Genomic DNA, 27,563 nt, shown 5'->3' with positions numbered 1-27,563 from the left:
ACAAACTTTTAGAGTAAGAATAGTTTGTTTGATGACCCTGGAGCCTCTGCAAGCCCTTGAGTTAATCCTATATAATAAAGCCCTAATAGGCAAATCAACCTACTGGTGGAACCATGGTTGTTATGATGCGCACTGACCCCTGAGAGGGAGGGAACCAGTGGCAGCGATTGGGGGGCGGGGCCAGCCAGTAGGCAGTGCCAGGCCACCAACCAAGGTGGGTGCCAGTGGGGGCCCCCCAATTGCCCCACCTGCCGGTCACCCCACAGATTGGCTTTGATCGCTGGCCAAGTCTAGGGACCCTACCCTATATATTGGGAACAGTCTCTTAGATTTAAAAATTAAAACCTGGCATGGCTACTCTAATACTGAAAAAACATGGACTCTGGCTTGCACATTTTGTGGTCAGCCCTGATTCTGACACTTATAACTGTGTGACAAAGCCAATTACTTAACTTCTCTCTGCTTCAGTTTTTTTATCCATAAGATGGGGGAAAATGGTGCTACTGCCTCAGAAGGCTCATGTTATGTACTACTTTTTATAATCAGAGCAAAAAAATGTGGCTGCCCATACAACAGCAAGATGCCTTTCACCTGTATGAAAAGTATGGTCACTGGTGCATGCAGCGTCCTGGATTGTGAGAGGGATGTCCGACTACTGGTTTAGGCCCGATCCCCAAGGCAGTCAGACATCCCCTGAGGGCTCAGGACAGGCTGAGGAACCACCCCCTCCCACCCCGCATGAATTTCATGCACCAGGCCTCTAGTTGTAATATAAGGAAACCAACGGATGTGCTAAATACTTGACCTACCCTGAGGCAGGCAGCACCATTTTGTGGGTGAGGAGTAGCCTGCTCAAGCTCTCCCGGTTGGATTCAATCCCAGGTCTCTATGATGGCAAAGTTTGCAGTTGTTTCTAGTTTACTGCTTCTGTTATCCAGTGTTCACAGATCAGAGTCCCCAATGTCAAAAGATGGATGTGCCCATGCTAGATTAGGAAGTAGAATTTCATTGAGAAAAGGCAGCTTCCCCTCCCTCCCCCCCACCCCCAAATTCCATTGATCTGTAGCCTTGTCTTCTATCCCATCGTCTAGGAAACCCCTGGCAGTCACTGTTTCTAGGTGGCTTAGTTAGATGCCAGGGCAGCTTGGCACAGTGAAAAGGTCATGGACCTGGTTGGCCCTCTGGGGTCTAGCTCTGGCCCTGACCCTCGCTCAGAGGCCCAGGGCAGGTTACCCCACCCTTCCCGTCTCAGGGTCGTTCTCACCTTCACTCTTCACAGCTACGTTCAGAGGCTTAAATGAGGCTTTTTGAATAATTGCACTTTAAAAAGTTAAAATTATTATTTTCAAAGAGTAATAGCCAGAGGCATAGTTTCTAGAATCCCAGCCAGATGAAGTTTTGGGTAGGGATTCTCAGCTTCTCAGAAAAGGATTAGCACAGCTCTGCATGTCGGAGGCACTCCACCTGCTTCTTGTTTTCGTTAGAGCTCTGAGTCATCGTATATTTGAGAAATGTTTTATTTGTCTGTTGAGTTATCTTGCAAATAAGAAATCAAGCAAGGATGTAAGTGGCCCTGCCGGATAGAGGCACAAACTATGGACGGCCCAGGGATTAGTGCAGGGATTAGCTGAAGTTGCTATTTTTATAAGTCACGTCACTGTAAGTGACACGTAGCCTTTTTGCTCGGTGAGACACCAAGTTGAGAGAGAGAAGGAAGGGGGAGCCCTTACAAGGCTGTGTGAGTGGGTAGAAAAGTCAGCTGAGCCTTTGTGTGGGCAGATGTTTGGCGACGTTCTCTCTGGGAAGATAACTCACATCCTTCTGTGCAGACAGGCTCAGGGTTAAGGGCCTTGACCTAGAAGGGGTGTGGGAGTTGTGGTGGACTATTGAGATATTGGAACGTTGTGTAGGATGAGAATGGTTATCAATTAAGGTGAATGATGCATCTTCTTCATATTGTAATAACAGTCTAACAGTAACTTAAAGGAAATTTTTGAAAGATCCTCTGTCTTTATTCACATGTTCATATTTTTCAAAACTTATAATCCTATATAATAAAAGGCTAATATGCAGATTGTCCCCTCAACTGGGAGTTCGACTGGGAGTTCGACCAGGGAGCAGTGCCAGCTGGCCAAGCACCTGCGTCCCCTCCCCCCGACCAGCCCGGCCCAGTTGGCCCTGATCGGGGCGGGCCAGCTGGACTCCACCTGTGCACAAATTCATACACCGGGCCTCTAGTGAATTTATAATTGTGTATAGTTTTTGCTCAATAATCTTTGAAAACAAGGACCAAAATTAATGCCTCCAAAAGAGTTTATGGTTTCAGGGTCATCACCAAGGGAGGGTTTTATAGTTTTGGAGCTCCTTATCTAGATTTACTCTCAGGGTAAATTCTTGTTCTTAGGGGGTTGCTTTAGGAAAGACTTGGCAGTCACACAAAGCCAGAGATGTCACAGTTTTAATTCCAGTTTAAAAATTAGAATTAAGTTGCGACTATGAGGGGGAGAAATTGTGGTTTGGTTTGACTTATCACCTGGCTTTTAATAGAGCCCCCAAAGAGGAGTTAGAGAAGTGATGGCAGTTCCTTGAAGTTTTCTTAGCATTGAATTTATGCACAATACTTATTTATGCATGAAGTTCAATGTATGCTCAGTTAAAGAAAAAATTTTGTCTTACTTGGTATAGTCACATCTCCTGCTAAGCATTATGATGCAGTTTCTGATATTGTAAATAAAATGGAAAATGTGATCTTGTGTTCATACAAAATAGTGTTGCGGTGCTGTGTGTAGCTCTGGTCCTGTGGAAAGTGTACTGATGGAGGGCCCATTGCCAGAGGTCAAGGTGATGGAGGGACAGGCTGCCCTATGAAGACACCCAAATCATGAGGATGTTCCAGTCTGTAGAGATGAAGACCAGGAGCAGAGCTGATGAAAATATGAATTCTTGAAGGTCTAGAACCTTGTAAATATGTTTCTCAAATATAGAAACACTTGAAGCCAGTGATGCCCCTTAACATTTTGAAAATGTTAATATTTAAAGAGAAGTACAGGCAAACCCCAGATATTTATTTATTTGAGGGAAGGAGAAAATGGCATGTTGCAGTTAGCAACGTTTTCAGTTTACCGAGTGCATACTGACCTCAAAGCAGTGACCCCTAACTCTGGGGAAGGCGTGCGTGCTGCTGCCCAGCGATTTGCTCTTCCATTGTGCTTGTTGAGCGATGCTTGTGTCTCCCCCTTGCCTGCTCCCCCACACCTCCTAATAGATGTTTGCTGAGTGACATGTAACTCTTTGCCAATCAAAGGTCAGCCATGGACAAGCCTCAACATACTAGGAGAGACTTCACCAAGGCAAAATTATTGTTCTAGGATAAGCCTGGAAAAAAAAAAAGACAAAAAAACATTTCCCTCTAGTTTCAGCAGGCTTTTTTGTTTTGTTTTTATTTTCTTTTTTAATTGAGATATAATCCACCATTTTAAAGTGTACAACTTAGTGGTATACTACATACACGTAGTAGTATGTAGTATAGTTAGATAGTTGTGCAATCATCACCACTGTCGAATTTTGGAACATTTTCATCACTCCAGAAAGAAACCCTGTGCCCATTAGCAGTCACTCCTTCTCCCCTGCCCTCCCCACCAGTTCAGTCTCGGATCACCACTAATTTATTTTCCGACTCCGTGGTTTACTTATTTTGGATGTTTCGTTTAAATCAGATAATGTGTGGCCTTTCATGTCTGGCCTCTTTCACTTAGTAAATATTTTCAAGATTCATCCATGTCATAGCACGTATCGGACTTCATTCATTTTTATGGCCAAGTAATATTCCATTGTACCACACTCTAATTGGTGAATATTTGGGCTGTTTCCACTTTGGGGTAGTTATGACTAATGCTGCTATGCTATGAACATTTGTGTACAAGTTTTTGTGTTGACAATACGTTTTCAGTAATTTTGAGTATACAGCTAGGAGTAGTATTGCTGGGCCATGTGGTTATTTCGTGTTGAACTTTTTGAGGACCTGCCAAACTTTAAGCAGGATTTTGTATAAACATAGGATCCTGTTTTCCATTTTGTTTTCAGTCCTGAAAATGTCAGGATAACAATCTTAAAAAGGCTTTAACAAGGGGATAAAATCCTTAAGAAAGGACATAAACTTTAGAATAAAGTTTATTGAAATGGTAAGAAGCGAGAGGTAGAGCAATTAGAAAGGGGTTGCTTAAGTCATTATTTGCCTCAATCCCTTAGCCTCTCAAAAAAAATAACCTTTGGTTGGCAGGGTGGTTTTTTTTTTTATTTAAAATTTATTATTATTTATTTGTTTTAAATGTTTTTATTTCAGAGAGAGGAAGGGAGAAGGAGAGATAGAAACATCAATGATGAGGGAGAATCATGGATCGGCTGCCTCCTGCAGGCCCCCTGCTGGGGATCGAGCCTGAAACTCAGGCAGGTGCCCTGATCTGGAATCAAACCATGACCTCCCTGTTCATGGGTCAACACTCAACCACTGAGCCACACTGGCCAGGCTAAAACTTTTTATTTCAAAACAATCTTATGTTCACAAGAAGTCACACAAATAGTAGAGAGTTCTTGGATCCCCTTCTCCGTTTTCCCCAGTGATAATATACTGCGTAAGCAGAGTATGTGATCCAGGCCAGGAAATGACATGTTTACTAAACTACAGGCGGCCGATTGCTTTTGGTAAGTGTTTCCTGCCAGCTCCTGTCTGTGCCGTGTTGGAGGTGCCAGTTACCTGATTGAGGTCTTGCTTCTGCCACCCAGACTGGCAGTGCACACACTTCAAAGGACTCCATGTGGGTGGGTGGGAGGTTTGCTGTGGACTGAATGTTTGTGTGTCCCCAGCATTCCTCAGATGAAATCCCAACCCCAGTGCGGTGGCATTAGGAGGTGGGCCTTTGAGGGGTGATTAGGTCATGAGGGTAGAGCCCTAATGAATGAGGTTACTGCTATAATAATAATAATAATAATGATAATAATAAAAATGAGACCCTGGAGAGCCTCTTTCACCATGTAGCAAGAAGCTGACAGTCTTGCCCTGGCTGGTTTGGCTCATTGGATAGAGTGTCGGCCCGCAGAATGAAGGGTCCCGGGTTCGATTCCAGCCAAGGGCACATGCCTGGGTTGCAGGCTCGATTCTCAGTGAGGGGCGTGCAAGAGGCAGCCGATCAATGATTCTCTCCCATCATTGATGTTTCTATCTCTCTATCCCTCTCCCTTCCTCTCTGAAATGAATCTATATAATAAAAGCCTAACATTACAATGCAATGACCAGAATGACCAATTGCTCTGACACACACTGACCACTAGGGGGGCAGATGCTCAACACAGGAGTTGCCTCCTGCTGGTCAATGCGCTCCCACACGGGAGTGCTGCTCAGTCAGAAGCTGGGCTCACGGCTGGTGAGTGCAGCCGGCATCCACGGCAGTGCTAAGGAGCAGCGAGCCGAGTGGTAAGGAGCAGTGAGCAGGCAGGCAGTAAGTAGTGAGGGGTCCCGGACTGCGAGAGGGTACAGGCCAGGCTGAGGGACCCCCTCCCCTACAGTGCACGAATTTCGTGCACCAGGCCTCTAGTAAATACATAAAAGAATGGTAACTTTATTTAAAAAAAAAAAAAAAGAAGCTGACAGTCTGTAACTGGAAGTGGGATCTCACCAGAACTCTGCCGCGCAGGCATGGACTTCCCGCCTTCATCACCGTGAGAACTAAACTTCTGTTGTTTATGAGCCACCCGACCCATGGTACTTGTTACAGCAGCCCCAACTGTCCGAGACAGGTTATTCAAGGACCAGGAATAATGAGCCCTGATGCATCATGGGGGCAGACACTGGAGGCCAACCATGGTGCCATCCGTCCCGAGGCTGCATTCTGAGCTGGGGAGGGCGGCGGGGTGAGGCATAGGGACCTTGTACTGGACCAGTGGGCGATTCTTTGGTTCTGGGTCCAGATTTAATTCTGGGGTATTGTTCCCTTTGCTTCACTGAACAGAAGAGCTCACGTGTCACTGGAGCCCTGACCCTCCGCTCAGCTGTAGTCCTGTTACGATAGAGCTGATGTTTATGTTTCCATTCTTCCAGTTTTTAGCAAAGAAGAGAGTAATTCAGGGGCGTCAAACACTGTTTACATTTATCTGGGGATGCCAAGAGTGTTTATCTTCTGAGGTACGGCTTTGCCTTAACATATCAATCTTTAAAAAGCTACAAGTTCTTGCTGGAGTTCTGTCCCTTCACTCTCCCAAAATGTTTGTCATCTCATACATGTCCCTAAGGGAAACGCTAACTTTTCACTCTTTATTCAAGGGAGGGCAGAGAGAAGAAAGCTTTTTTTAAAAAATATCCATTTCAGGTGGAATGCATGCGAGTTGATACCTGATTAGGGGGAAGGGGAGAGCCTCCAGTCATGAACCGAGGGGTGTCAGGAATTCTGTGCAAAATACAGTTGGAGCTGGCTGCCTGGGGAACAGGAAAAACCAGAAGGACATGAGAGGGGCTCCTTGCAGCAGCAGATCCATCCTCACAGGTGCTAGGCGATCAGCTCTGCTTTTGAGTTCGTTTCTCCTGTTTCTCTGATCCTGCTGTTCGCCTGAGGGGGGAATTATATGGAATGTCCCCAGAGAGAAGGGGCACAGCCACACAGGGAGACGAGCCCATCAGTCTTATGTGGAGAAGAGGGAGGAGGGGTGTGTGGGCTGGTCTCCCCAGTGGCAGGCACAGACCTAGCACCCACAGGGAAGCCAGCGGCCTCTGCACCCTGCTGGACACAGGGGACGCGTGACTGGTTTAAAGCCTCGGGTGGTGCAAGGCTAGGTGCCTGGCTGTGTGTTGGAGTGTGGCTAAGCGTATGTGCTCCAGACATGTGCTCTAAGATAGTAAATATGCCCCAGGCCTTCTCTCCGCAGAGAGGGTGCCTGGCACACGGCAGCATCCCCATCAGTTTGCTAACCCTGGAGGCCACCCTTGTTGGGAGTTAGTGCCCTGCAGCTTAACTCCCAACAGCATGGGTCTGGGAATGTCGGTCCCTCCCAAATCTGCTCACAGACATTCCATTATGGCCACGGCCCATTGAGGAGCTGGTAGCATTTAAAATCGGGCATAGTGTTGCCCTGACTGATTTGGCTCAATGGATAGAGCGTGGGCCTGTGGACTGAAGGGTCCCAGGTTCGATTCTGGTCAAGGGCATGTACCTTGGTTGCAGGCACACCCCCAGTAGGGGATGTGCAGGAGGCAGCTGATTGATGTCTCTCTCTCATCGATGTTTCTAACTCTCTCTCCCTCTCCCTTCCTCTCTGTAAAAAATCAGTAAAATAATAAAAAAATGCATATATTTTAAAGAAATAAAATCGGGCATAGTTGAGGGAGCAATAAACCCTCATTCTGAACATTAATGCTATTACTCCCTTTCTGGAAAGCTGGAGAGAGGTTTCTTTTTAACATCTGCAGCCTCCCCATCATGTAGGTGCACGCACTTTCTTAGTGATCAGTTTCTCTTAGAATTTAATGCCAAGAGGTCGCTCACTTCAGAAGAGATACCCTCCTAGCCTACAGAGAGACCCAGGTGTCACATCTTTACCTCACGCCTGGAAAATTTGGAGTTCAGTTGAATGCCCAGGGCTGCAGCCTTTCACACTCAAGTTTCTGGCAGAATTTCCTGTCTCTCTTTTCATCCCCACAGGAAATTGCTTTCATAATTGACTTTGGGGGGACGGAGGCTGAAGTTTTCCTTGCGTAGAAGCATTTGGATGGTGTTTGTATACACTGTCTCCCATAATCCCTGCGGCAATTAACATCCTCCCATTACTGATCCAGAACCTGAGCAGCAGTTAAAGAAGCCTGAGGTCTCCCAGTCCTTGGTGACAAGGTCAGGGTTCCAGCTAAGTGGGGGGACCCCTCCCAACGGCTAGTGTTCACTTCCCTCCCATGGGCGGCCCCCTGAATCCAAATCAGGTCCCCGTTTCCTGGTCCTAAAGGGCTAGCCATTAATTACTTATATATACTTCACAGAGAGGTGGAAGTGGACTCTGGATAAATTGCAGGTGTGGCTGGGAACGTCGGGGGAAGGGCACAGGCGACAGAAAATGCAGAAGACCCTGCAAAAGGTCATGGGATTGCAGGCTCTGGCCATCTGTGGTGTGTGGTCTGCCCATGCATAGGCCAAGGAGGGTCTCCCCTCCCCCCAAGCTCCTCCTCCACCCTCCCACCCCCCTCACTGAGTTGTGGCATCCAAGGCTGGGAGAGGCCCTGCTCTGTCTGCCTGATGGGAACCAGAGACGACATCGCAGCAGCTCTGCATTCATTCTGGAAGAATTCTTGAACACTCTTCCATTTGAGTCAGACTCGGCTGGTTTTTTAAAAATAGGCTTACACCAACAGGCAACCTAAACAACATCAATCCTGAGACGGCTAGAACAGTACAGGCCAAGGCAAGCCAGAGGAAGCAGGCAGGGCGTGTGGTTCGGGCTGCAAATAGTACTTACAGCGCTCCTACTTCATTTCTGCAGGCTTTTGCTGCTTACGAAACACTTCTCTCCTGCGTGAGTGCTTCACGACCTTAATCAACACTGTGTTGTTAAGAATTTCATTTTATATTTAAGGAAACTGAGGCTCAGGCTGCAGCCCCAAATGAGGGACAGAGCTGGAACTTGGACTGAAATCTTTTGATCGTTCTATTCTTCATGGTCTAGTTAATGGAGTATGTCTTGTGTGGGGTGGGAGGAGAGGGAGCCCAGCAGATTGGTTCCCTTTCCTACAAGTTCAAGAGGGCTTCAGCTTGCTGGTTGTCAGCTGGAGGTGCAAGATTGGTTTCTCTGAGACGTGAAGCCGGCAGATCAGGCGTGGGCCCTTGGGCAGGTGTGGCCTCTCCCTATTGCACCTCTGAACACAGAGTATGTCTGAATTTCAACTGTGTGTGCATAGTTCCACCAGAGAGTTCAAGGTCATCCCTTGGTGCCTCTAAAGGGCTAATGAGCCCAAGGGCAGATAGAATGACCTAGTATGATTTGCTTCTTGACATTGGGTCTAAACCAGTGATTCTCAACCTTCCTAATGCCGCGACCCTTTACTACAGTTCCTCATGTTGTGTTGCCCCCCAATTTCATTGTTACAAATGGAACATAATTAAAGCATAGTGATTAATCACAAAAACAATATGTAATTATATATGTGTTTTCCGATGGTCTTAGGCGACCCCTGTGAAAGGGTCGTTCGACCCCCAAAGGGGTGGCGACCCACAGGTTGAGAACCACTGGTCTAAACACTGTAGAGATTATAAATGACTTGGGATTATATGCTGGTGTGAGTCCTCCCCATATTGAGTTGACATGGGCCTTTCTATGCACCTGGGGGTGGGGGGTGAGGTTGCAGAGGCCATGCCTCCCAGACACTGGCTTTTCTTGGTTCTTTCCTCTGAATTAAATCCCCTTTCCTCTGTCTGTTGACTCTCTTATTGTAAAATCAAAAATTAATTTCTTGTTCTTGTAGCTGGTGGACAAGTCTAGTAGTATTTTTTTTTCTTGCTTTCTTATTTTCCCTTTTGATGGGCCTAAAATTTGGAATCTGTCTTCCTATGTTTACACATATAATTTCTGATGATGACTTATGTCTACAATGTTCCAAAACATCGAATGTGCCCAAGAACTAAATGCTATTAGTAGTCTGACATGACAAAGTGATGGCATGAGCTAAAGTCGAACCTAAGAACTAAATATTATTGTCTGATAAATGTCTAGAGGCATAGAAATAGTTGACTTGGCACAAGCATGGGGGGTGTTTTAAGTGCTGTCTTTGTGTCCCCATTGCCTTATAATCTCCCCCTTCCCACCTTACTCATGTCTATACCTTTTTATTAATTTCATCCACATTTTCTGTTTCACATAGACCAGCAGTTCTCAACCTATGGGTCGCCACCCCTTTGGGGGTCGAACGACCCTTTCACAGGGGTCGCCTAAGACCATCAGAAAACGCATATATAATTACATATTGTTTTTGTGATTAATTACTATACTTAAATTATGTTCAATTTGTAACAATGAAAATACATCCTGCATATCAAACATTTACATTACGATTCATAACAGTAGCAAAATTACAGTTATGAAGTAGCAACAAGAATACTTTTATGGTTGGGGGTCACCACAACATGAGGAACTGTATTAAAGGGTTGCGGCATTAGGAAGGTTGAGAACCACTGACATAAAACTTTATAATCTCCTCCTGGCCGCATTCTCACCTTGCCTGGTCCTTTCTCTGAAGTTGGTGTGTGGTTGGTGAGTTATTCTCACCCACTTCATGTCCATGGAATTGTCCGGTTCACTGTCCACCAATTACCCAAGTGTCCTTTTTGCTGAGGAAACAGAACACCACTAAGGAGGCTGGTTATTAAAGATGCTGAGCCAACCCCTAGCTGGTTTGGCTCAGTGGATAGAATGTCGGTGGGTGGACTGAAGGGTTCCAGGTTCGATTTCGGTCAAGGGCATGTACCTCAGGTGCAGGTTCCTTCCTGGCCTGGGCCCTTGTCAGAGCTCATGCAGGAGGCAACCAACCGATGTGTTTCTCTCACGTCGGAATTTCTCTCTGTCTTTCCCTCCCTCTTCCACTCTCTCTAAAAATCAGTGGAAAAATATCCTCGGATGAGGATTAAAAAAAAATGCTGATCCAAGTGTTCGGACAGAGAACCCAGCACTTTATCCTCAGCGCCCTTATTCCCTTCTGTCACTCCACTTCCAAGAAAAAAATATTTCTCCAGAGGCGCACAGCCTCTGGAGAAAAGCAAGCGGTGGCCAGCGGTGAGAGCGAAATCCATCCCTTCAGCCCCCCAGCGCGTGGATGGCCTTTAACACGCACGGCCTCTCTGTTGGCACAGGCGACAAGACTACCTTCCAGCTGCAGGTGCGGCAGGTGGAGGACTATCCCGTGGACCTGTACTACCTGATGGACCTCTCCCTGTCCATGAAGGACGACCTGGACAACATCCGGAACCTCGGCACTAAGCTCGCCGAGGAGATGAGGAAGCTCACCAGCAACTTCCGGCTGGGGTTCGGGTCCTTTGTAGACAAAAGCATCTCTCCATTCTCCTACACGGCGCCGAGGTACCAGACCAACCCCTGCATCGGGTAAGACCCAGCTTCCCTGCTGTTGGGCGTTTAAGGGCGGGGGAATGGAGTAGTGGGAGACCTTAACCCAAAGAAAGGACTGAGGGGGCCATACTTAGGAGGGGAACCTGGCTTCAGTGTTTCATTTGATTAACGATGAGCCAGTTCTGTCCTCTCCCTCGGGGTGAAGAAATGAACTGTCACAACATTGCGTAAAGATGCAGTGATCATAGTTGACCTGTTTCCCTGCCTACCTGGCATGGGACTCCTTGTGACATGAATAGGTTTTGGAGAATGTTCTCAGGAAGTGACAGACCCAGGTGATCAGGGAGGGAGCAAACAGAACAGCCTAAACTTTCCCCTTGTTTGGAGTGACTGAGGTGCCTGGGATCAGTGAATTCAAAGTCTATTTATTGTTTGTAAAAAACTACAACTTATGTTGGTACTTGTATTAGAAAATATTTGACACATTATTAGAGAACAGGCGTTTCTAACTGCTGCAAGAAACAAATCCAAATATGTAATGGCTCCAACCTGATGGCAGTTTACTCCTGCTCTCCTAAGTGGCCTCCTGATCAGGGGGCACCTCTCCTCCAAGCCCGTCTCAGAGCCCAGACCCCACCATCTTCCTCCTGTGGCTTCTGGGGTCATCTTACCTGGAGATTGCTCATAGGAGGAGCTTACGGGCCAGGATGAGTGGCCTTTGCCTCTTCTGCTCCCACATTTTAGTCTGAAGAGCCAGGTTCTAGCAAGGAGGCTGGAGACCAGGAAGATAAGGAAGGGGGACTGGTGAGCAGGTGTCTGCCCTGAATATGTGTGCGGGGTTGAGGGGTCATCGCCCCAACTCCCCTAACAACCTCTGGGGGGCTGGTTTGTTTCTTTTCTAGTCTTTCAAGTATTCCTTTAAATGAAATGTGACTACAATGAGTGGTGACTCCTAACTTTTTCTTGCCTCATCTCCACATTCAACTTTATTTAGTCAGGCTTTGGGATGTCCCTGAATGAGGAACAGCTAAGGTTTAAGTTCTTATCAAGTGTCAAACACCATACTAAATACGTCACATGGATTATTTTATTTAATCTCATAATGTTTTGAGGTCTTTAAGGTAGATGTGTGCCATATTTTTTTTTAATATATTTTTATTGATTTCAGAGAGGAAGGGACAGGGAGAGATAGAAACATCAGTGATGAGAGAGAATCATTGATCGGCTGCCTCCTGCACGCCCCCTACTGGGGATTGAGCCCGCAACCCTGGGTATGTGCCCTTGACCAGAATTGAACCTGGGACCTTTCACTCTGCAGGCTGACGCTCTATCCACTGAGTCGAACCAGCTAGGGTGTGTGCCATATTTTAAAGATGAGAACAGTGAGGCTTAGCGAGAATAAATAATTTACCCAAGATTACACAGATAGTAAGGGGTAGACTTATTCCCCCCTCCCCCCCGCCGCATCCAAATCACACTACAGCACACAAACTTCACCTGCATGTAAGTAATCATACTCTTTCCAAAACCGCCCCACCCTCTGATGCTTGCCTGAGGGTCCTGTTGGGCTCTGCTGCAGTAACAAACAACCCGCAGATCTCAGTGGCTCAACACAGGGAAAGTTTATCTCTTGCTGGTACACAATCTGATGAGGGTTGAACTGCTTCCCATGGCAGCTTTCCCTCCAGCGGTGACTCAGGGAGCCAGGCTCATTCCATTTGTGAGGTCATTTTTTTGATTCTTGATCTCCTTGGCTGCTGCCCTAGGAGCAGAGAGCTGTTCTAGCCCCCTGAGCCTTTCCAGCATCTCAGCTCTGGGTTGGGCTGGTGATTGGGTGAGGTGGTATTTCTGCTGGTGGTGTATTTTTTTCTGAAGCCTTCCTGATTCTTCTGTCCAGGCTCCTGGAAGTTAACGTAGATCTTCCCCAGGGGTTGGGAACGGACACAGTGGTGGAAAAAAACACTCAAGAGAAGAAGCTTTCAGTACAAATGAGATTGAGTTCCTTAACCAGGAAGCAGCACTAGGTGTCATCATTTGCTGGGTGTAGCTTCCTCCTGGCTGTAGGCATTATTACGTTGGTTCTGTCTCTAAGGCCCTTTGTAGCTGAGTCCAGTACCAAATGTCCTATCGTTGGCGTTCTGCTGCTGACCAGGCTGCACCAGCATCTTAATCAAAACTTTTTTCAGTTCATCTGGATAGTGATTCTCTCTGCTGCTTTTCACCTCTGCCCTCTGATTGGGCCCTGTCTCCAGATAGACAAGGTGTGTCTCCACTTTCATCCTTCTGTGGAGCATCCGCTGACTGTGAGCTGCTAGCTTGGAAGCTGGCAGAGGATGAAGGGCTGGCTCTGGGCACCCCGCATTTGAATTCAGGTTATTACACACGACTTATTCAGAGCCCCTTTTCTAAGCCCTAGAAGGCAGAGCCAACTGCAGACAGTAAAAGTCTTGACAGTGAGTACAAGGCACACTGAAAAGCTGCTTGTAAGACAGGAAATCTGGCGAAGAATGGGAGTCTTGAAGGAACCGTCACATCTCAGTTATGCAAATCTATCTTTTGCAAGCTGGGCAGCGTGTCGGGGAGTCGCTGTTTGGCTCAGTGAGCAGGCCGAGATTTCTCTCCCGTGGCTTAGCAGTGGGTGTGTGCAGTGTCCTGGGAGATGGCCCACAGCTCCGAGGATGTATGTAACCTGTTCCCAAGCCTGATCCAGCCTATACATATGCTTTGTCTGACTTTCTGAATTTTAATGGCACTGTGAACCAGTCACCAATATTTAGAAAGTAGATTTAATCACGAATAACCAGGATTCCTAGGGTTTCTTGAAAAACTGGAAGGTCTAGTAAAGCTGGACTAATTCCACTTACGGTTTGGCTGCCACAGTCCCCACCCCTCCCTCTTGTCTCACAGCTGGTTTGTGTTAAGATGCCTGGCTGGTAGACATTGTGATTCTTGTCTGTTCTTTTTCTTCAGCAAGTGTGGAGAAAAAAATCACAGCATTCTTAAGATGCAATGGCATCTTCAGTTAGGTTTTTCTTCCTTGTGGTGGTGAGAGCAGCAGAAGCAGCCCCCAGGAAGTTTTGGGGACTGGGGGGGAGTCAGAAGAGGTCACTTAACCACCTGTGCAGGACATCTCTCAGAGAAGAGAGAGCCAGTTCTTCATGGGGCTTTCCTAAGGTTTGTTCCTTCTCCTTCTGCTCCAGATGTTTCTGCCAAAGGATCACAATCCTAGACTCATTCCTTCCCTTCTTAGAGTGCGCGAGAAAGGCCGGACTAAAGTGAGCAGTACCAGGGTTGCCACGGGAGAAAGGAAGATGTAGAGTAGCCCTGGCTGGGTGGCTCAGTTGGTTGGAATGTCATCCCATACACCAAAAGTGGTGGGTTCGGTCCCCTGTTGGGCACATATGGGAGGCAACCAATCAATGTTTTTCTCTCTCTTCTCCCCTCGTTCCCTTCCTCTCTCTCTAACATCAATTTAAAAACATATCCTCGGATGAGGATTAAAGAAAAGATGTAGAGTAATTTAATCATTAGACTGAAGAACTGTAGTTGCTATTCTGAGTCATATGAATAGTCTCACTGGGAAGAGTCACATGATAGTCACTGATTTGAAGGATTAATCCAATTGTTATTTCTGGTTCTGAACACTTTTCCTTTTACTGGAGGTATTGGGCTCTTCTTGAATTACATGTCATATCTCATCTATACGTGGAATCTAAAAAAGCCAATCCTCCCTCCATTACTCCCTCCACTACTAATCAATCAGTAACAAAAATTCCATTTGTAAAAAAAAATAAAAATAAAAAAGCCAAACTCGCCCTGGCCTGGTAGCTCAGTTGGTTAGAGTGTTGTCCCGATATGCCAAGGTTGTGGGTTCAGTCTCTGGTCAGAGACATACAAGGATCAACCAGTGAATGAATGTATCCAAACTCATAGAAACAGAGAGTAGAATGGTGGTTCCCAGAGGCTGGGAGGTGGAGAGGGGGAAATGGAGAGACATTGGTCAAAGGGTACCAACTTCTATTATAAAATGAATATGTATGTTCTGGGGATCTAATGTACAGCATTGGGTTAATAGTTAACAACACTACACTTGAAATTATGCTTGTATAGTTGAAAGTTGTTAAGAGAGATCTTAAATGGTCTTACCATTCACACAAAAAATGGAAATACTTGGTCTGCCTGTTTAATCAGAGAAGACATCCTTATTCCTGAAAATTCTCAGACATTATCTCTCTGATTCCTCTCTCCTGTTCTGTTCACTTGCTTTTAACACCACCAGGTGTGTCAGAGCTTCTCATTCTAAACTTTGTGTTTTTAAATTTTTCTCCCGTAATTTCTACCTCTTTTTTTAATTGTTCTACCCTAAACGCCTGAAGAAATGTCTCCCAATTTGTTACTTTGTTCTTCAGTTGTCTAATCTGTACACTGAGGTTTCATTTTGGGATTTTGGTGACTGTATTTTTTGACTTGGTTCTTTTTCAGACTATTTTTCATATTATTTTTTTCACAGCCTTCTGGCTTTCCCCCCGAATAATACCCTGTTCTGGAATATCCGTGCTTTAAAGGACCTTTTTGTCATCTCTGCCTCTTGAACTGCAGGCCCCGCGGTTGGTTGGGTTTGCTGGCCTCCCTCACGGTGGTTTGTTTCTCCCGGGTCTGCACCTGTGCATTAGCTCCTCCTCACCAGAGGACCACATACTCCCGGGGCGCTGGCCGCCTGCAGGGCGGCTTTATGTTTGCTGCTGCCAGGACCCTCCAGCTGTCCCTGGGACTGGTCTTCCCATTCATTTCTTGGCTGGGGAGTTCTTTCACCATAAAAGCAGTGGATTCTGACTTGCTTGGGCCGGAGTTGCAGTTTTTACCGGTGATTCATCTCACTCTTGGCCCAGAGTGGATGTTCCCTCTTTCCCAGGCCAGTGGCTGGAATTTTTCTGTTTTTGATTTTAGTGACAGGTCGGACACTTAGCATGTTAGCCTTGTGTATATAGAGATGCTCTCCAGGGGGGCCCGTCTGGGGCTGCTGAGGTTGGAGAGAGGTGGTGGAAGGAGGGTCCCAGATGCAGGTCTCAGGTCTGCATTCCCAGAAAGTCTCACCTTCGTCAGCCCCCCCCCCCCCCCCCCCCCCCCCCCCGCACGGCCCTAACCTGGGGTCCGATGGCACAGACACAGGGCCGAGGTGGAAGGATTTCCTGGCACGAGACCCCCAAGCACTAGATCTAAAGGTCACTCAGCTCTTCCAGGGGTTAGATTAGTCACAGGTGACATTGGATTCCAGCGATTAGGGGGATGTTCAACAGGGTCTGTCTTTCTCCAACTAAGCTGCTTTTCAGAGGTGACTAATCTGGTTAAAGTCAGTTCTCTGTAAAGAAGGCTTCTCACTGGCCAGCACATTTTCCAGTTACTAATTACTTAGTAGTAATTCTCCACAGTAAAGATTTATCTACGGTGGCCCCTGAACAGCACAGGTTTGAACTGCATGTGCAAGTCTACTTACAGGCAGACTTTTTTCAATAAATATGTGCAATACTGTAAATATTTTCTCTCCTTCAGGGTTTTCTTTTCTCTAGCTTTCTTTATTGTAAGGATACAGTATGTCATACATAATATACAAAATAAATGTTAACCGACGTTTATGTTAATCTCAAAGCTTCTGGTCAACCGTAGACAATTAGTAGTTAAGTTTTGGGGGAGTCAAAAGTTATATGTGGGTTTTCACCTGCATGGGGTGTCAGTGCCCCTAACCCCCTGTTGTTCAAGGGCCAACTGTACTTATTGCTGTTTTCAGGGATGAAAGAGAAAAGGTAAAAAATGCTGGGCCAGTTTAGCTGAGCTTGTCACAGCGCTTCTGGTTTTCTCATTGAACGGCTGTTATTATTCTGCACCTCTCCTCCCTTTCCTTAGCTAACCTGATTAACTGCGGCAGTCAGCACATACCTGACGGCCTAAATCATGGACCAGAACGACACAGGAGGGAGTAGCTGCTTAGAGGAAGAGAGAGAGGGAAGTGAGAGTTGGATGTACTTCCTCCTAGGTCTGTCCATGTGTCAGATGACCCCACAGAAGACTTCACCTCATTCCTTTTTCCAGATGGCAATGCAGTTTCTACGACCCTTCTCTTTCTGGCAAAACGAGACAGGGATGAAAAGTTTGGGTGGCCCCGGTCACGGGTGAGAGGAATCTGACCTGTCCAAGCACAAGGTGCAGGTGAAGATTTGGGGGTTAGGAGGGGAGTGAACAAACAGGACAGCAGGTGGGGAAACCTCTAGCATCCAGAGAGAATCGTGGCCACTGTGCCGGTGGAGGTGACTGTCCAGAGCCAGCGAGTTGCTAGTGCGTGGTGGACGGAGCAGGCACTGTCAGCCCCAGAAGAATGCAGCACCCTCTCAGAGAGCCAAAGATCACCTCTGCAGGAGGAGGGGAGCCTGCCCAGACCTGCCCTGGCAGCTGCCTCTGGGCCGCAGGGAGGCACGATCTCTAGCAATTGCTAAGCCTGTTTCCCTCCCCATGCACAGGGCTTGCATTGGAGCACAGGGCTTTCCCACAGGCCTCTGTTAGTGTTTATTTTTCATCTTTCTTTTCTGAAATAAAAGCTTCTGTAACATGTCCACAGATCTGCAGTCTGGTCCAGCCTGCCTTCCCTGCCTCCTCTTAGCCCATCCTTGCCCTCACTCCCTGCACTGCAGGCCTGCTGGCCTCCCCTCGCCTTGGGCTCGCCGGGCTCCCTCCTGACCCAGGGCTCTTGCAAGTGCTCTTCTCTCTGGCCGGGATTCTCTGGCTGGGATGCTCTTCCCTGTCAGGAACCCTTTGCTGAAACAATGTGAGGCCTCTCTTCCTATTTCATCGGGTGAAACTACTACAACTGGGATCAAACTTCCTCCTGGAATGGGCTGCTGGGGATCCCTACTGCACCCTCAAGATGAGATTGCCCAGTGTTTCATTAAGATTGTGCATTAGCCTGTTACTGAGATGTGGCACTTCCCTCTTTCCAACTCCTAGATATAATTTTCCATTGGGAGATGGTTGGTTTCTAAATGATACTGATTGCATCTACGAGAGCTGACAGTTTAGCGCGGCAATATTTATGAATGAATGAAGAAGCAGAAAGAACGTCTCCGTTCCTGTTGCATTTAGCACTGGCTCGCGTGCCAGCATGTCCTCTGGTCTCTGAGCGGGTTGACATGAAGGGGTTATGTGATCCTTTGTCACATGACAGCGGCCGAGTTGGAAAGCTGGTTTCATAGAATAACTGCCCACGTTGCCTTCACTCGACATTACCCACCGTCCTGAGCCTCCCCGTGTGCTGCGGAGGCCACAGCGCCCAAACCACTGGCCCGGCTCCCTGAGGTGTTCCTCTGAGCCCAGCAGCCTGTTATCACCTCTGCTTCCTCTCACCCACGTGTCCTTTTCATTCACTCACAACCTGGTATCTGCTGTTTTGCCTGCAGTTTAGAGCTTGATGTTTGGAGAGTTGAGGCGATGTTATTTCTCTTTCTTCTCCCCACTGTGCCGGCCCCCCCGGGCATACAGTAGGTGCTGGGTAAATATTCAAGAGTCGTGGGTTGTGTTAGATCTAGAGACAGCGATGGAAAAGTGACTCTTGTCTTCTTTCTCTCTAGTTACAAGTTATTCCCAAACTGCGTCCCTTCTTTTGGGTTCCGCCACCTGCTGCCTCTCACAGACAGAGTGGACAGTTTCAACGAGGAAGTTCGGAAACAGAGGGTGTCCCGGAACCGCGATGCCCCGGGCGGCTTCTTCCATGTCAGAGGATGAGCTCAGTGGACCCTGGGAAATCTACAGCCGTCAGGGCGGCCGGAGCTCAGGGATGGATCCGGCTGGCGTGTATCTCTCTCTCTGTCAGGGTGTGGCTGTAGCAATGGGATGCTGTCTGTGCCAGGAGACAGCTGTTCTGTGTTTATACGTTTGGCTTTTAGCATCTCTTCAGGGGGAAAAAAAAAATAAAGGTCCAGCCAAATGCATGGAAGCTTATCGAGCTTTCTGGCCCGATTTTGGTAAACCTTACATATTGCTCTGTGGGGGGATCCAGCTGGAGGGGAGAACTGCATGTCATCACTGGTTGCATTTCTGTTTGTTTGTTTTCCTCCTGCTTTGTGAGCTATGAATCCGGAGGGAGGCATAGGCTTAGGTCAGAAATGAACTCACGCTCTGAGAGGCTCCAGTCTCAGCAGAATGTATCATTGGAATGTTGGTAATGACTTATTCCTGAAATAATGGTCTGCTGTCAAAACAACCCAGTAACAACAACAAAGCATAAAAGTCACTCTTGCTATCCCAATGCATACTTTTGAAATTTTTCCATGGTGGTCATCACAAAGCACATGGAATTGGCAAAGCTCTCTTGAAACGTTAGGCGGGCTCGGCAGTGGGGCGGGGGTCGGGGGTCGGGACTCGGGACTGCGGTTGGGGGCAGGCTGGTGAAGGAGGCTGGGACTCAGTCTGGAGAAGCTGTATCAGCAGCTGCTGGTCCTTCACTAGGCGATAAGCACTTAATTGGCCACTTACATGCTCTGATCCTCGAGGGCCTGTGCTCAGTGTGGCTCACTCCCTTTTCCTCCACGCACTGTCAGAGTGACAAGAGAGCCAGTTTCCTTTCTGAAATAAAAAACCGAAACAGTGGACGGAGCAGGCTGAGGGGAAGGGAAACAGTGAAGACGGTCGTCCTCTTGGTCCCACAGCTGGTCCCGTGCCGCGTCCTCGGCCGCCTGGGAGAGGAGGGTTTCCCGGAGGCCCCCGCCAGGGTGGCTGCAGGCGGCCCCTTCCCAGCTGCTGGCAGAGCCAGAGGGTTTGACTCAGAGGTCCCCGGTGCTTTGTAGCCGTCCAAGAAAGTGAGATGGAACACAGCTAGAGTGTGTCCAGCTCTTAATCTCTCGAATGCATCACAAAATAGTGTCTACATTTGCTTCAGAAAGAAAAATGGTATTTTGACTGGCAGACATCGATTGTATGAGGCGTGGTCTTCAGAGACATGCTGCCAAATCCCACTTCTGGCAGGGATGAACAGTGCAGGGAAAACATAGGATGCCTCTGTCTTCCCGTCTTGAGAATTTTGTGCATTTGGGGGTGGGGGGTTGGGGGGAGGGTAAGAAATCACCGTTAAGGCTCCAGGGAAAGAACCCAGTGACAGGCCTAAGCAATGCTCAGTGATATGAACTCTGTTTAGTTTCCGTCATGGGAAGGGCATGACTGGACGCTTAAAGCACAGGCGTGCAGCTCCATGCCGTGCCGCCTTTGCATCGGAGGAGGGGAAGGCCCGCCCTGGCCTCCTATGGGGCAGGGAGCTGTGGCTTAATGTGCACTTTTGAATCACTTGACTGTCTTGGTCGAGGAGGCGATGTTTCCTTGTTTTGCCTCCTGCCCGTGAGCTGTGCTGTGGGCTTCCCTGCGCTGCCCACAGCTGCTCGTTCTGACAGGCGAGTGAGAACTGACGGAATTACAGCTCAGAATTACAGCAGGGTGTGCGTGAGAGCTCGCATCTCCTTTTACCTCCCAGCGTACAGCTCTGCTTCCTGCATAGAAGGCGTGCGCACCCCTTGGCTCCCTGGCTGACGATGGCAGGAAGGTCATCCTGGGGAAGGTCAGGAGGGCCTTCGACGGCTGAGGCTGTATTCCTGTCCGTTTGGCAAAGAGGAAAAGAGACGAGGGTTTATCCCCGGCCTCTGGCACTGCTCTCCCAGCCTCCATCCCTGCCTCCGCGTCCAGCCAGTGACCTTGAGTCGGTTACTCTGACTCATGTGAGGCCCTTTGCACATGCTGTTTCTTCTGCTTGGACTATTCCTCCTCTGTTCTCCGGCTCGTCTTTCCTTTTTCATTGACAGTCTTTATTTCGTAAGAGCAGCTTTAGGTTCACAGAATGGAGCAGAGAGTACCCAGAGTTCCCATATACCTTCCCCACCCCTGACCCAGAGCCTCCCCCATTGTCAGTATCCCCCACTGGAGTGGTGTATTTGTCACAACTGATGAACCTACAGCAGTGGTCGGCAAACTCATTAGTCAACAGAGCCAAATATCAATGGTACAACGATTGAAATTTCTTTTGAGAGCCAAATTTTTTAAACGTAAACTATATAGGTAGGTACATTGTTATTAACCTACCTATATAGTTTAAGTACTGTTGATATTTGGCGCCTCCCCCAAACTGCGTATCCCGCGGCACAGGCGGGCCCATCACCCGACTGACTGACCGACACCCCCCACTTCTTCTAACGCCACTTCTTCAAAATAGACTCGCCCAGGCCGAAAACTGACCTCTGCGCACGGGCCATGAAGTTTCACTCGCACTGTACATGCGTGCCCCTACGTGGTATTTTGTGGAAGAGCCACACTCAAGGGGCCAAAGAGCCGCATGTGGCTCGCGAGCCGCGGTTTGCCGGCCACTGATCTACAGTGACACATCATTGTCACCCAGAGTCCGTAGTTCACACTGGGTTTCACTGAATCTTGGTGTACATCCTGTGGGTTTGGACAAAGTGTAATGACATGTATCCCCTATTACAGAATCATTCAGACTAGCTCCACTGCCCTGGACACACTCCGTGCTCTGTACCCCTCCCTTCTTCCCCGAACCCTCTTTTCTTGTCTTATCCATGGCTACCTCTGGTTGAGATCTCCGCTTCCTGATCTGTGCGGAGGCAGCCCTGCCCGATGGGTCCTCCTGGCTAGGTCAGAGTCCCCAGCACTAGACCTCGGCCACATGCACCCAGCTCCCATGTGGTTTTATTTGAGCCACTCCTTGTGTGACATCTGTTTCCCCTTTGAGACAGTAGACTCTCTGACGACAGGGACCTGTCTCTTTCTCTCCAGACGTCAGGGGCTGCTGTTTCCTCAGCGTCTGTTTTTCCGCCAGGAACCACTGCTGCTTTTGGTCTGTAGTAGCCCCGTCCAGCCTGTGTTCTGTGTTCTGAGCCGTGCACCCTCCACCCCCAGCACCGACGGCTCACTGCCTGGCACATCACAGGTTCACGGTACACATTTGGTAAAGAAACAGATGTTCTGTTCTTGCAGATTCCATTGAGCTCCCGAAGTCCAGGAGCCCCAGGCCCACCCTCTCATCACACCAGGCCGCCCCATGTCACCGTGCTTCCCACACGTCCACTAAAGCAGATGGGAAGTACTGTTACTCAGCAGTACTTTTACTCAGCAGTACTTTCCCACTCAGAGCATATCTATCGAGCCCCCAGTAAGTGTGCAGTGGCAGGTAGGGTGACGAAAATTAAAGGATGATGAGAACAAGCCCCTGTCCTCGGGGACTTGATTTGAGCTGGCAGATCCACCAGAAAGTCAATAAAAGATCCTGTTTGTAAACATTAGGTGGGACCATATGAAGTTATTGTCATTGGCGGTGCACCTCTAAGCTGCATTGGAATGGTCCACCATGACCATGAACTCTATCATGGGTGCTCGTCTGTATGCCAGGTATCATTTGTATGATAATTGATATTTGACTATTGATAATTTCCTCTACAGAAACAGAAAAGGCCTGTGCTTCAGCCTTACACGTCCCAGTGTTTCTCTTCTTGAGTTTAGGTTGGACTGTCCATGGAGTCGGCATCCGGCATGTCCTGCTCACCCTGCTGGGGCTGGGGCTCGAGGCGAATGTCTAAATCCTGAGTCACAGGCTGAGATTTCTTTTCCCCAAGGAAAGAAATATTACACTTTTTCCCTCAAGTTAACCGCAGAACAGATTTTTTTAAAAAGATTTTTTTTATTGGAAAATATGGATGGAAGCAGGAAAAAACACAAGCTACTCTGGAGAACATGTTTATTGTTATAAAGTGACAAAAATAGGCTTGAATGTCAGTAAGATTGGGGGGTCACAGAGGAATCTAGCCTTGTGTTTTCATTATGTGTTGGCTGGAATTCAGATCCCTCAGCACCCAAGCTCAGACCCCTGGCTGGTCATGTCAGCTCCCTTTCCCTCCTCATCTCCTCTCCCAAACCCGTTCTGTCTCCTTCAGTGGGTGCCTGGCAGGTTAATGTCCAGTGTTTTATTATGACTTTTGACAACTTACTGAGTTCTGACTGTGTGCAAGCGCCACATTAGGTGCTGTGAGGGATGCAGAGATGAATGGGCCCCAGCGCCTGTCCCCATGAGCATCATTTCAGTTGGGTGATGGATGTCCATACAGCATCTCAGGTACCAGCCGAGTGCACAGGCTCTGTGCAAGGCCTAGTCCTTTAGGACCCAGTGGTGGAATCACAACGCTCTTGACCTTCAGGGTCACCTTGGTCTCTTTGCTTCCCCATGTTTGCCCTGAGGCCCTGATGCTGATGATGCTGTTGGTAACCATTGGCCAAATGCTTTGCGAGAGCAGGTTCCACGCCAAGCATTCCACAGAAGAAGTTATTTTAGTTAATCCTCTTAAAGTGGTTTTACTCTCCCCTCCTGACGAGGAAACTAGTCTAGAAAGGTTGCGCAACTTCTCAAAGGTCTTACAGCTGGAAACGACCGAGCCAGAGATGGAACTGGACCCACCAAAGCCAAGCTCTTAATCCGGACATTGGAGTGGCCATTGCAGGAAGGGAGAGGGGGAAGGCGTGTGCTTCCAGAGGGAGCAAAGTCCTCATCCAAGGAGCCATTTCCGTTTCCCACGTGACCCAGTTTGCAGGACTGAATCAGTCCCAAGGGAAGACTGTTGCATATGCTATGGTGCTCCGGAGCTAAGAGCTTCCTGTTTATCAGGACGCTACAATAACTCTGGCAGCCTCGGGTCCCGTCGGGGGTCAGCCTGCTGATGGAGCCCAGCCCTTTGAATAAGCAAGCTTATCTTTGCCCTTAGCTCCCCTGTCTGTGAATGGGAACTCCGATGTCTGCCTGCTCATTCATAATTCAGAGGGCGTCTCAGAACCATGGTTCCGCTCTCTGTCTCTCTCGCACACACAGTGCGGTGGAGACACTTTTTCAGATGGAGGGTCCTTTCCAGCAGTGAGGGAGCATGTGGCTGGTGACCCTTCAATGACAGCTGGGGCCCACAGGCCCTGTCAGCAACATCTGGCTAGAGCAGGGGTCCTCAAACTACGGCCCGCGGGCCACATGCAAATACAAATATTGTATTTGTTCCCGTTTTGTTTTTTTAAACTATAGTCTGGCCCTCTAATGGTCTGAGGGACAGTGAACTGGCCCCCTGTTTAAAAAGTTTGAGGACCCCTGGGCTAGAGGATCCGTTCCTTTGGGTGACCATTAATTTTAATTAGGTGGATTGACCTTGAGATCAGAAAACCTGGTCATTTAAAGGTAGTGTTTCTGTCATCACTGAAACTGCTCCCTGGATGAGCACTGTTTACCAGGGAGTATCTATCGTGAGCGTTGTCTCCCAACCAGCCAGCCAAGGCGAGCCAGCCAGCCAGCCTATGTTCAGGCACGTGCTCACCTGTTTTCTAAGACACTGAGTGGCTCAGATTTTCCCAGCTTCCCAGGAATTGGTGTTTTAGGCTCTCCCCTGCATTCTCCCTGCCTCTCTCATTTGTGGGCTGTGTGGTCCCTGTGAGTCACTGTGAAATGCTTCAGGGGACCCACACGCTTCCTGGGAGCCCCTCAGAAGATTCAGCTGCCAAACACAGGACATGCACTCCAGGACCCACCGGCCGCAGTCCCACCCCTGCTTCCTGGCACCATCAAATCCCACCGAGGGGGCTGTGTCACATCTGGGGACTGTGTTTAAGACAGACGCTAACGGCGAGAGCAAGCGGAGGGGCTGAGTGGATGTTGCTGGGCCTGGCACTGCGTCCTTGGGGCGGGGTTAAAGGTTAACCAGGATGAGGGGACACCCCAGGAAGCAGTGTGTGACCTGATCTTAGATAGCAGTGTAGAAGAGTGGTAGACTCCATATGCTAGGGCAGCCACAGGGAAGCAGGTTGAATCAACATAAAGAAGAATTTTCTAGGGATCACTGCTCAGTAGTAGAATAAGCTATCAGACGTGGGAGTGAGTGTGTGGGGGGACCCCTACCCTTGGGGTGGGGGTGCCACACGAAAGATTTCTGCATTGGCTGGAGCTCGGACAAGCCAACCTCTGGGGTTCCTCCCGAACATTAGGTGCCGCTGTTTCCTCTGCGCCAATTTTTCTCTCCAGTGGCCGCCGGTGCTTGGTTCTGTAGGAGCCCCTTCTAGCCTGTCTTCTGTGGTTCTTGGCGGTGCACCTCTAAGCTGCATTACAATGGGCCACCATGACCATGAACTCTATCATGGGTGCTCATTTGCATGCCAAGCTCAGCTCGATTTGAGCTGATGCCGAGAAAAGCTCTCCTTGCTCCCGATGGCTTCCCCGCGGAGTCTCCTTAGCCTGTGGGTGAAAGTCCAGGTGGGGTGGGGCCGCTGTACAAGAGGCCCAGGGACAGACTGCAGGTAGGCGGGGAGGGCGGAGCCTGCTCTAGTGACCTTCCTCCTTTCTCAGATCTTGCAGTCCCCGATGACTCCTTCAACCCAGGAAACCAAGTTGCCCACAGGCCAGAGGCTCATGTCCTCAAACAGAGAAACCACATCCTTACTCCCTGGTCCTGATTTCTTTCCTTTAGCCCCAAACTCCAGAGCCAGATGTTGGAGATGAACAAGCCAGCAAGTCTGTCTTCACTCTCCTCAACGGCTGGAAGGCTCAGTCTTTCCTCTCCACTCTTCATGGACCACTTCCTCTTCACCATTTCACAGAGCCCCACGTCGCCCTGCCTGACTTCCAGGGCTGGCTGCCCAGGTCCTCCAGTAACCATCCCACTGGCTACCCAGCCCCCTCCGCTGCCCCACCCCGCTGAGCTTCTTTCAGACAATCCAGTGGCCCTGTCGCCCTTTCTGCAATGGCCATTAGTTTTCTCATATCTTAGTGCATGGCAGGCGATTTGATTAAATGTTTTTACTTATGATAGCTTTTTAGTGCTTCTCGTGTTTATATGTTTAAATGAAGATGTCTGTTAGAGCCCTGGCTGGTGTGGCTCAGTTGGTTGGAAGTTGTCCTGCACAGTGGAAGGTCTAAGGTTCAACTCTCGGTCAGGGCACAGGCCCAGCTGCAGGTTCGATCCCTCGTCAGGGCGTGTGCAGGAGGCAGCCAATTGATCTTTCACTCTCACATCGATGTTTCCTTTTCTCTCTCTCCCTCTCTCTTTTCTTCACTCTCTAATCAATAAAAGCACGTCCTCCGTGAGGCTTTAAAAAATGTTTAAAAAGATGTTTGTTAGATTCCAAAGCATATTAAATAGCTGGTGGAATCATGAGCGAAGCGATTTAAGACGTGAAGACGTGAGGGAGGTTACTCGGTACCCAGCCCCGCTTTTGTTTATGTGTTCATTCCCTCGCTCCTCACTGAGTGCTGGGCATGTGCCAGGGCGGAGTTCTTGTTATTCTGGGACTGGGCCCTGCACCCCTTCTCTTCCCTCAGGTCCCGATCTCTGCTGCTTTCTGAGAAAAGCTTTCCTTGCTCCTGATGGCTCCCCCACGGAGCCTCCTTAGCCTGTGGGTGAAAGTCCAGGTGGGGTGGGGCCGCTGTACAGAGTTTATGCAGGTTCTCTGCTGAGTTCCTACTCCGAGAAAGTCATCTCCAGCCCCAGCCCAGGGCTGGTTGGTCCCCACAAAGCTAGAGGGTTTGCTTCTTGCAACCTGGATGGAATCAGAGATTTGGGGTGTGGTGATGGCTCCCCCAGCCACTGATTACTCCTGACACTTGTGTCCAGAGTCCATGGATGGCTGCTTTGCACACAGCATGGCCAGGACACCTAACCATGTATCCGGCCCTCCTGGACCAGCTGGAGTAAACGTGGGTCACAGAGCACCCTGGGGTGACAGAGTGCAGGCTGGTGGCCAGGCGGGAGGTGAGCTCAGGCTTCGCCTGCTCACCAGGTGTGTTTAGGGAGGGCAGGGGAAGGTGCAGCACAACCCGGAGGCTCCAGCTCAACCCAGGTCACGGGAATGGACTATGAAGACAACTGACGGTTCGGGACTGGGTGCGGACTGGGTGCGTGCTGTTAGGAGGCCAGGGCAACGTGATGGAAAAGACAGTTCCGAGGATTCTAGGACAGGCATTTGATGGGCTCATTGCGGATGTGGGAAGCCTGGAGGGCAGGTGATTTGGAGGGAAGTTGGTGCAGCGGCTTCTGGCAGGCTGAGTTCCGGGTGATGGTGCAGATCTGGGAGTGAAACTCGGGGGGCGGGGGGCAGGGGTGGTAATCAAGTGGTAGCGAATGTGATTGTGAGTCGTCCAGGCAGATGCACAAACTTGGATACATCTCTATGGGGACCGTGTTACCTTTGACTTCGTCTAAGTGCTGGGAGAGGAGATGGAGCCAGCAAGCAGCCCAAGCGGCCTGGGGAGGGGGACGGTGTCGGGTCCCAGAAGCCAAGGGCAGGAGGGCTCCGTGGAGGCCCTGGTCAGCAACAGAGAGGCCACAGGAGCATGGCCTGAGGATGTCTGTGGGGCTGGTGACAACCTCGGGCTGGGTTCTCAGCCTTGGCTTCAGGGCAGACTCACCTGGGAAGCT

The 27,563-nt window shown here is 49.0% G+C and overlaps 1 protein-coding gene across 1 annotated transcript in view; it reads left to right on the top strand.

The window, feature by feature from the left end:
- ITGB5 (integrin subunit beta 5) overlaps positions 1 to 27,563 on the top strand; it is a 101,609-nt gene that overhangs the window by 13,136 nt on the left and 60,910 nt on the right. The window contains exons 3-5 of the mRNA XM_015571321.1: positions 10,875 to 11,124; positions 18,705 to 18,846; positions 26,220 to 26,246. Coding sequence (XP_015426807.1) covers positions 10,875 to 11,124; positions 18,705 to 18,846; positions 26,220 to 26,246 — 419 coding nt within the window. The remainder of the gene's footprint in view (positions 1 to 10,874; positions 11,125 to 18,704; positions 18,847 to 26,219; positions 26,247 to 27,563) is intronic.

The sequence above is a fragment of the Myotis davidii genome, unplaced genomic scaffold, assembly GCF_000327345.1.
Source record: "Myotis davidii unplaced genomic scaffold, ASM32734v1 scaffold9, whole genome shotgun sequence".
In the NCBI taxonomy this organism is placed as follows: Eukaryota; Metazoa; Chordata; class Mammalia; order Chiroptera; family Vespertilionidae; genus Myotis; species Myotis davidii.
Note: the sequence above shows the minus strand (reverse complement) of the source record. Positions and strands in the feature narration are given on the sequence as shown.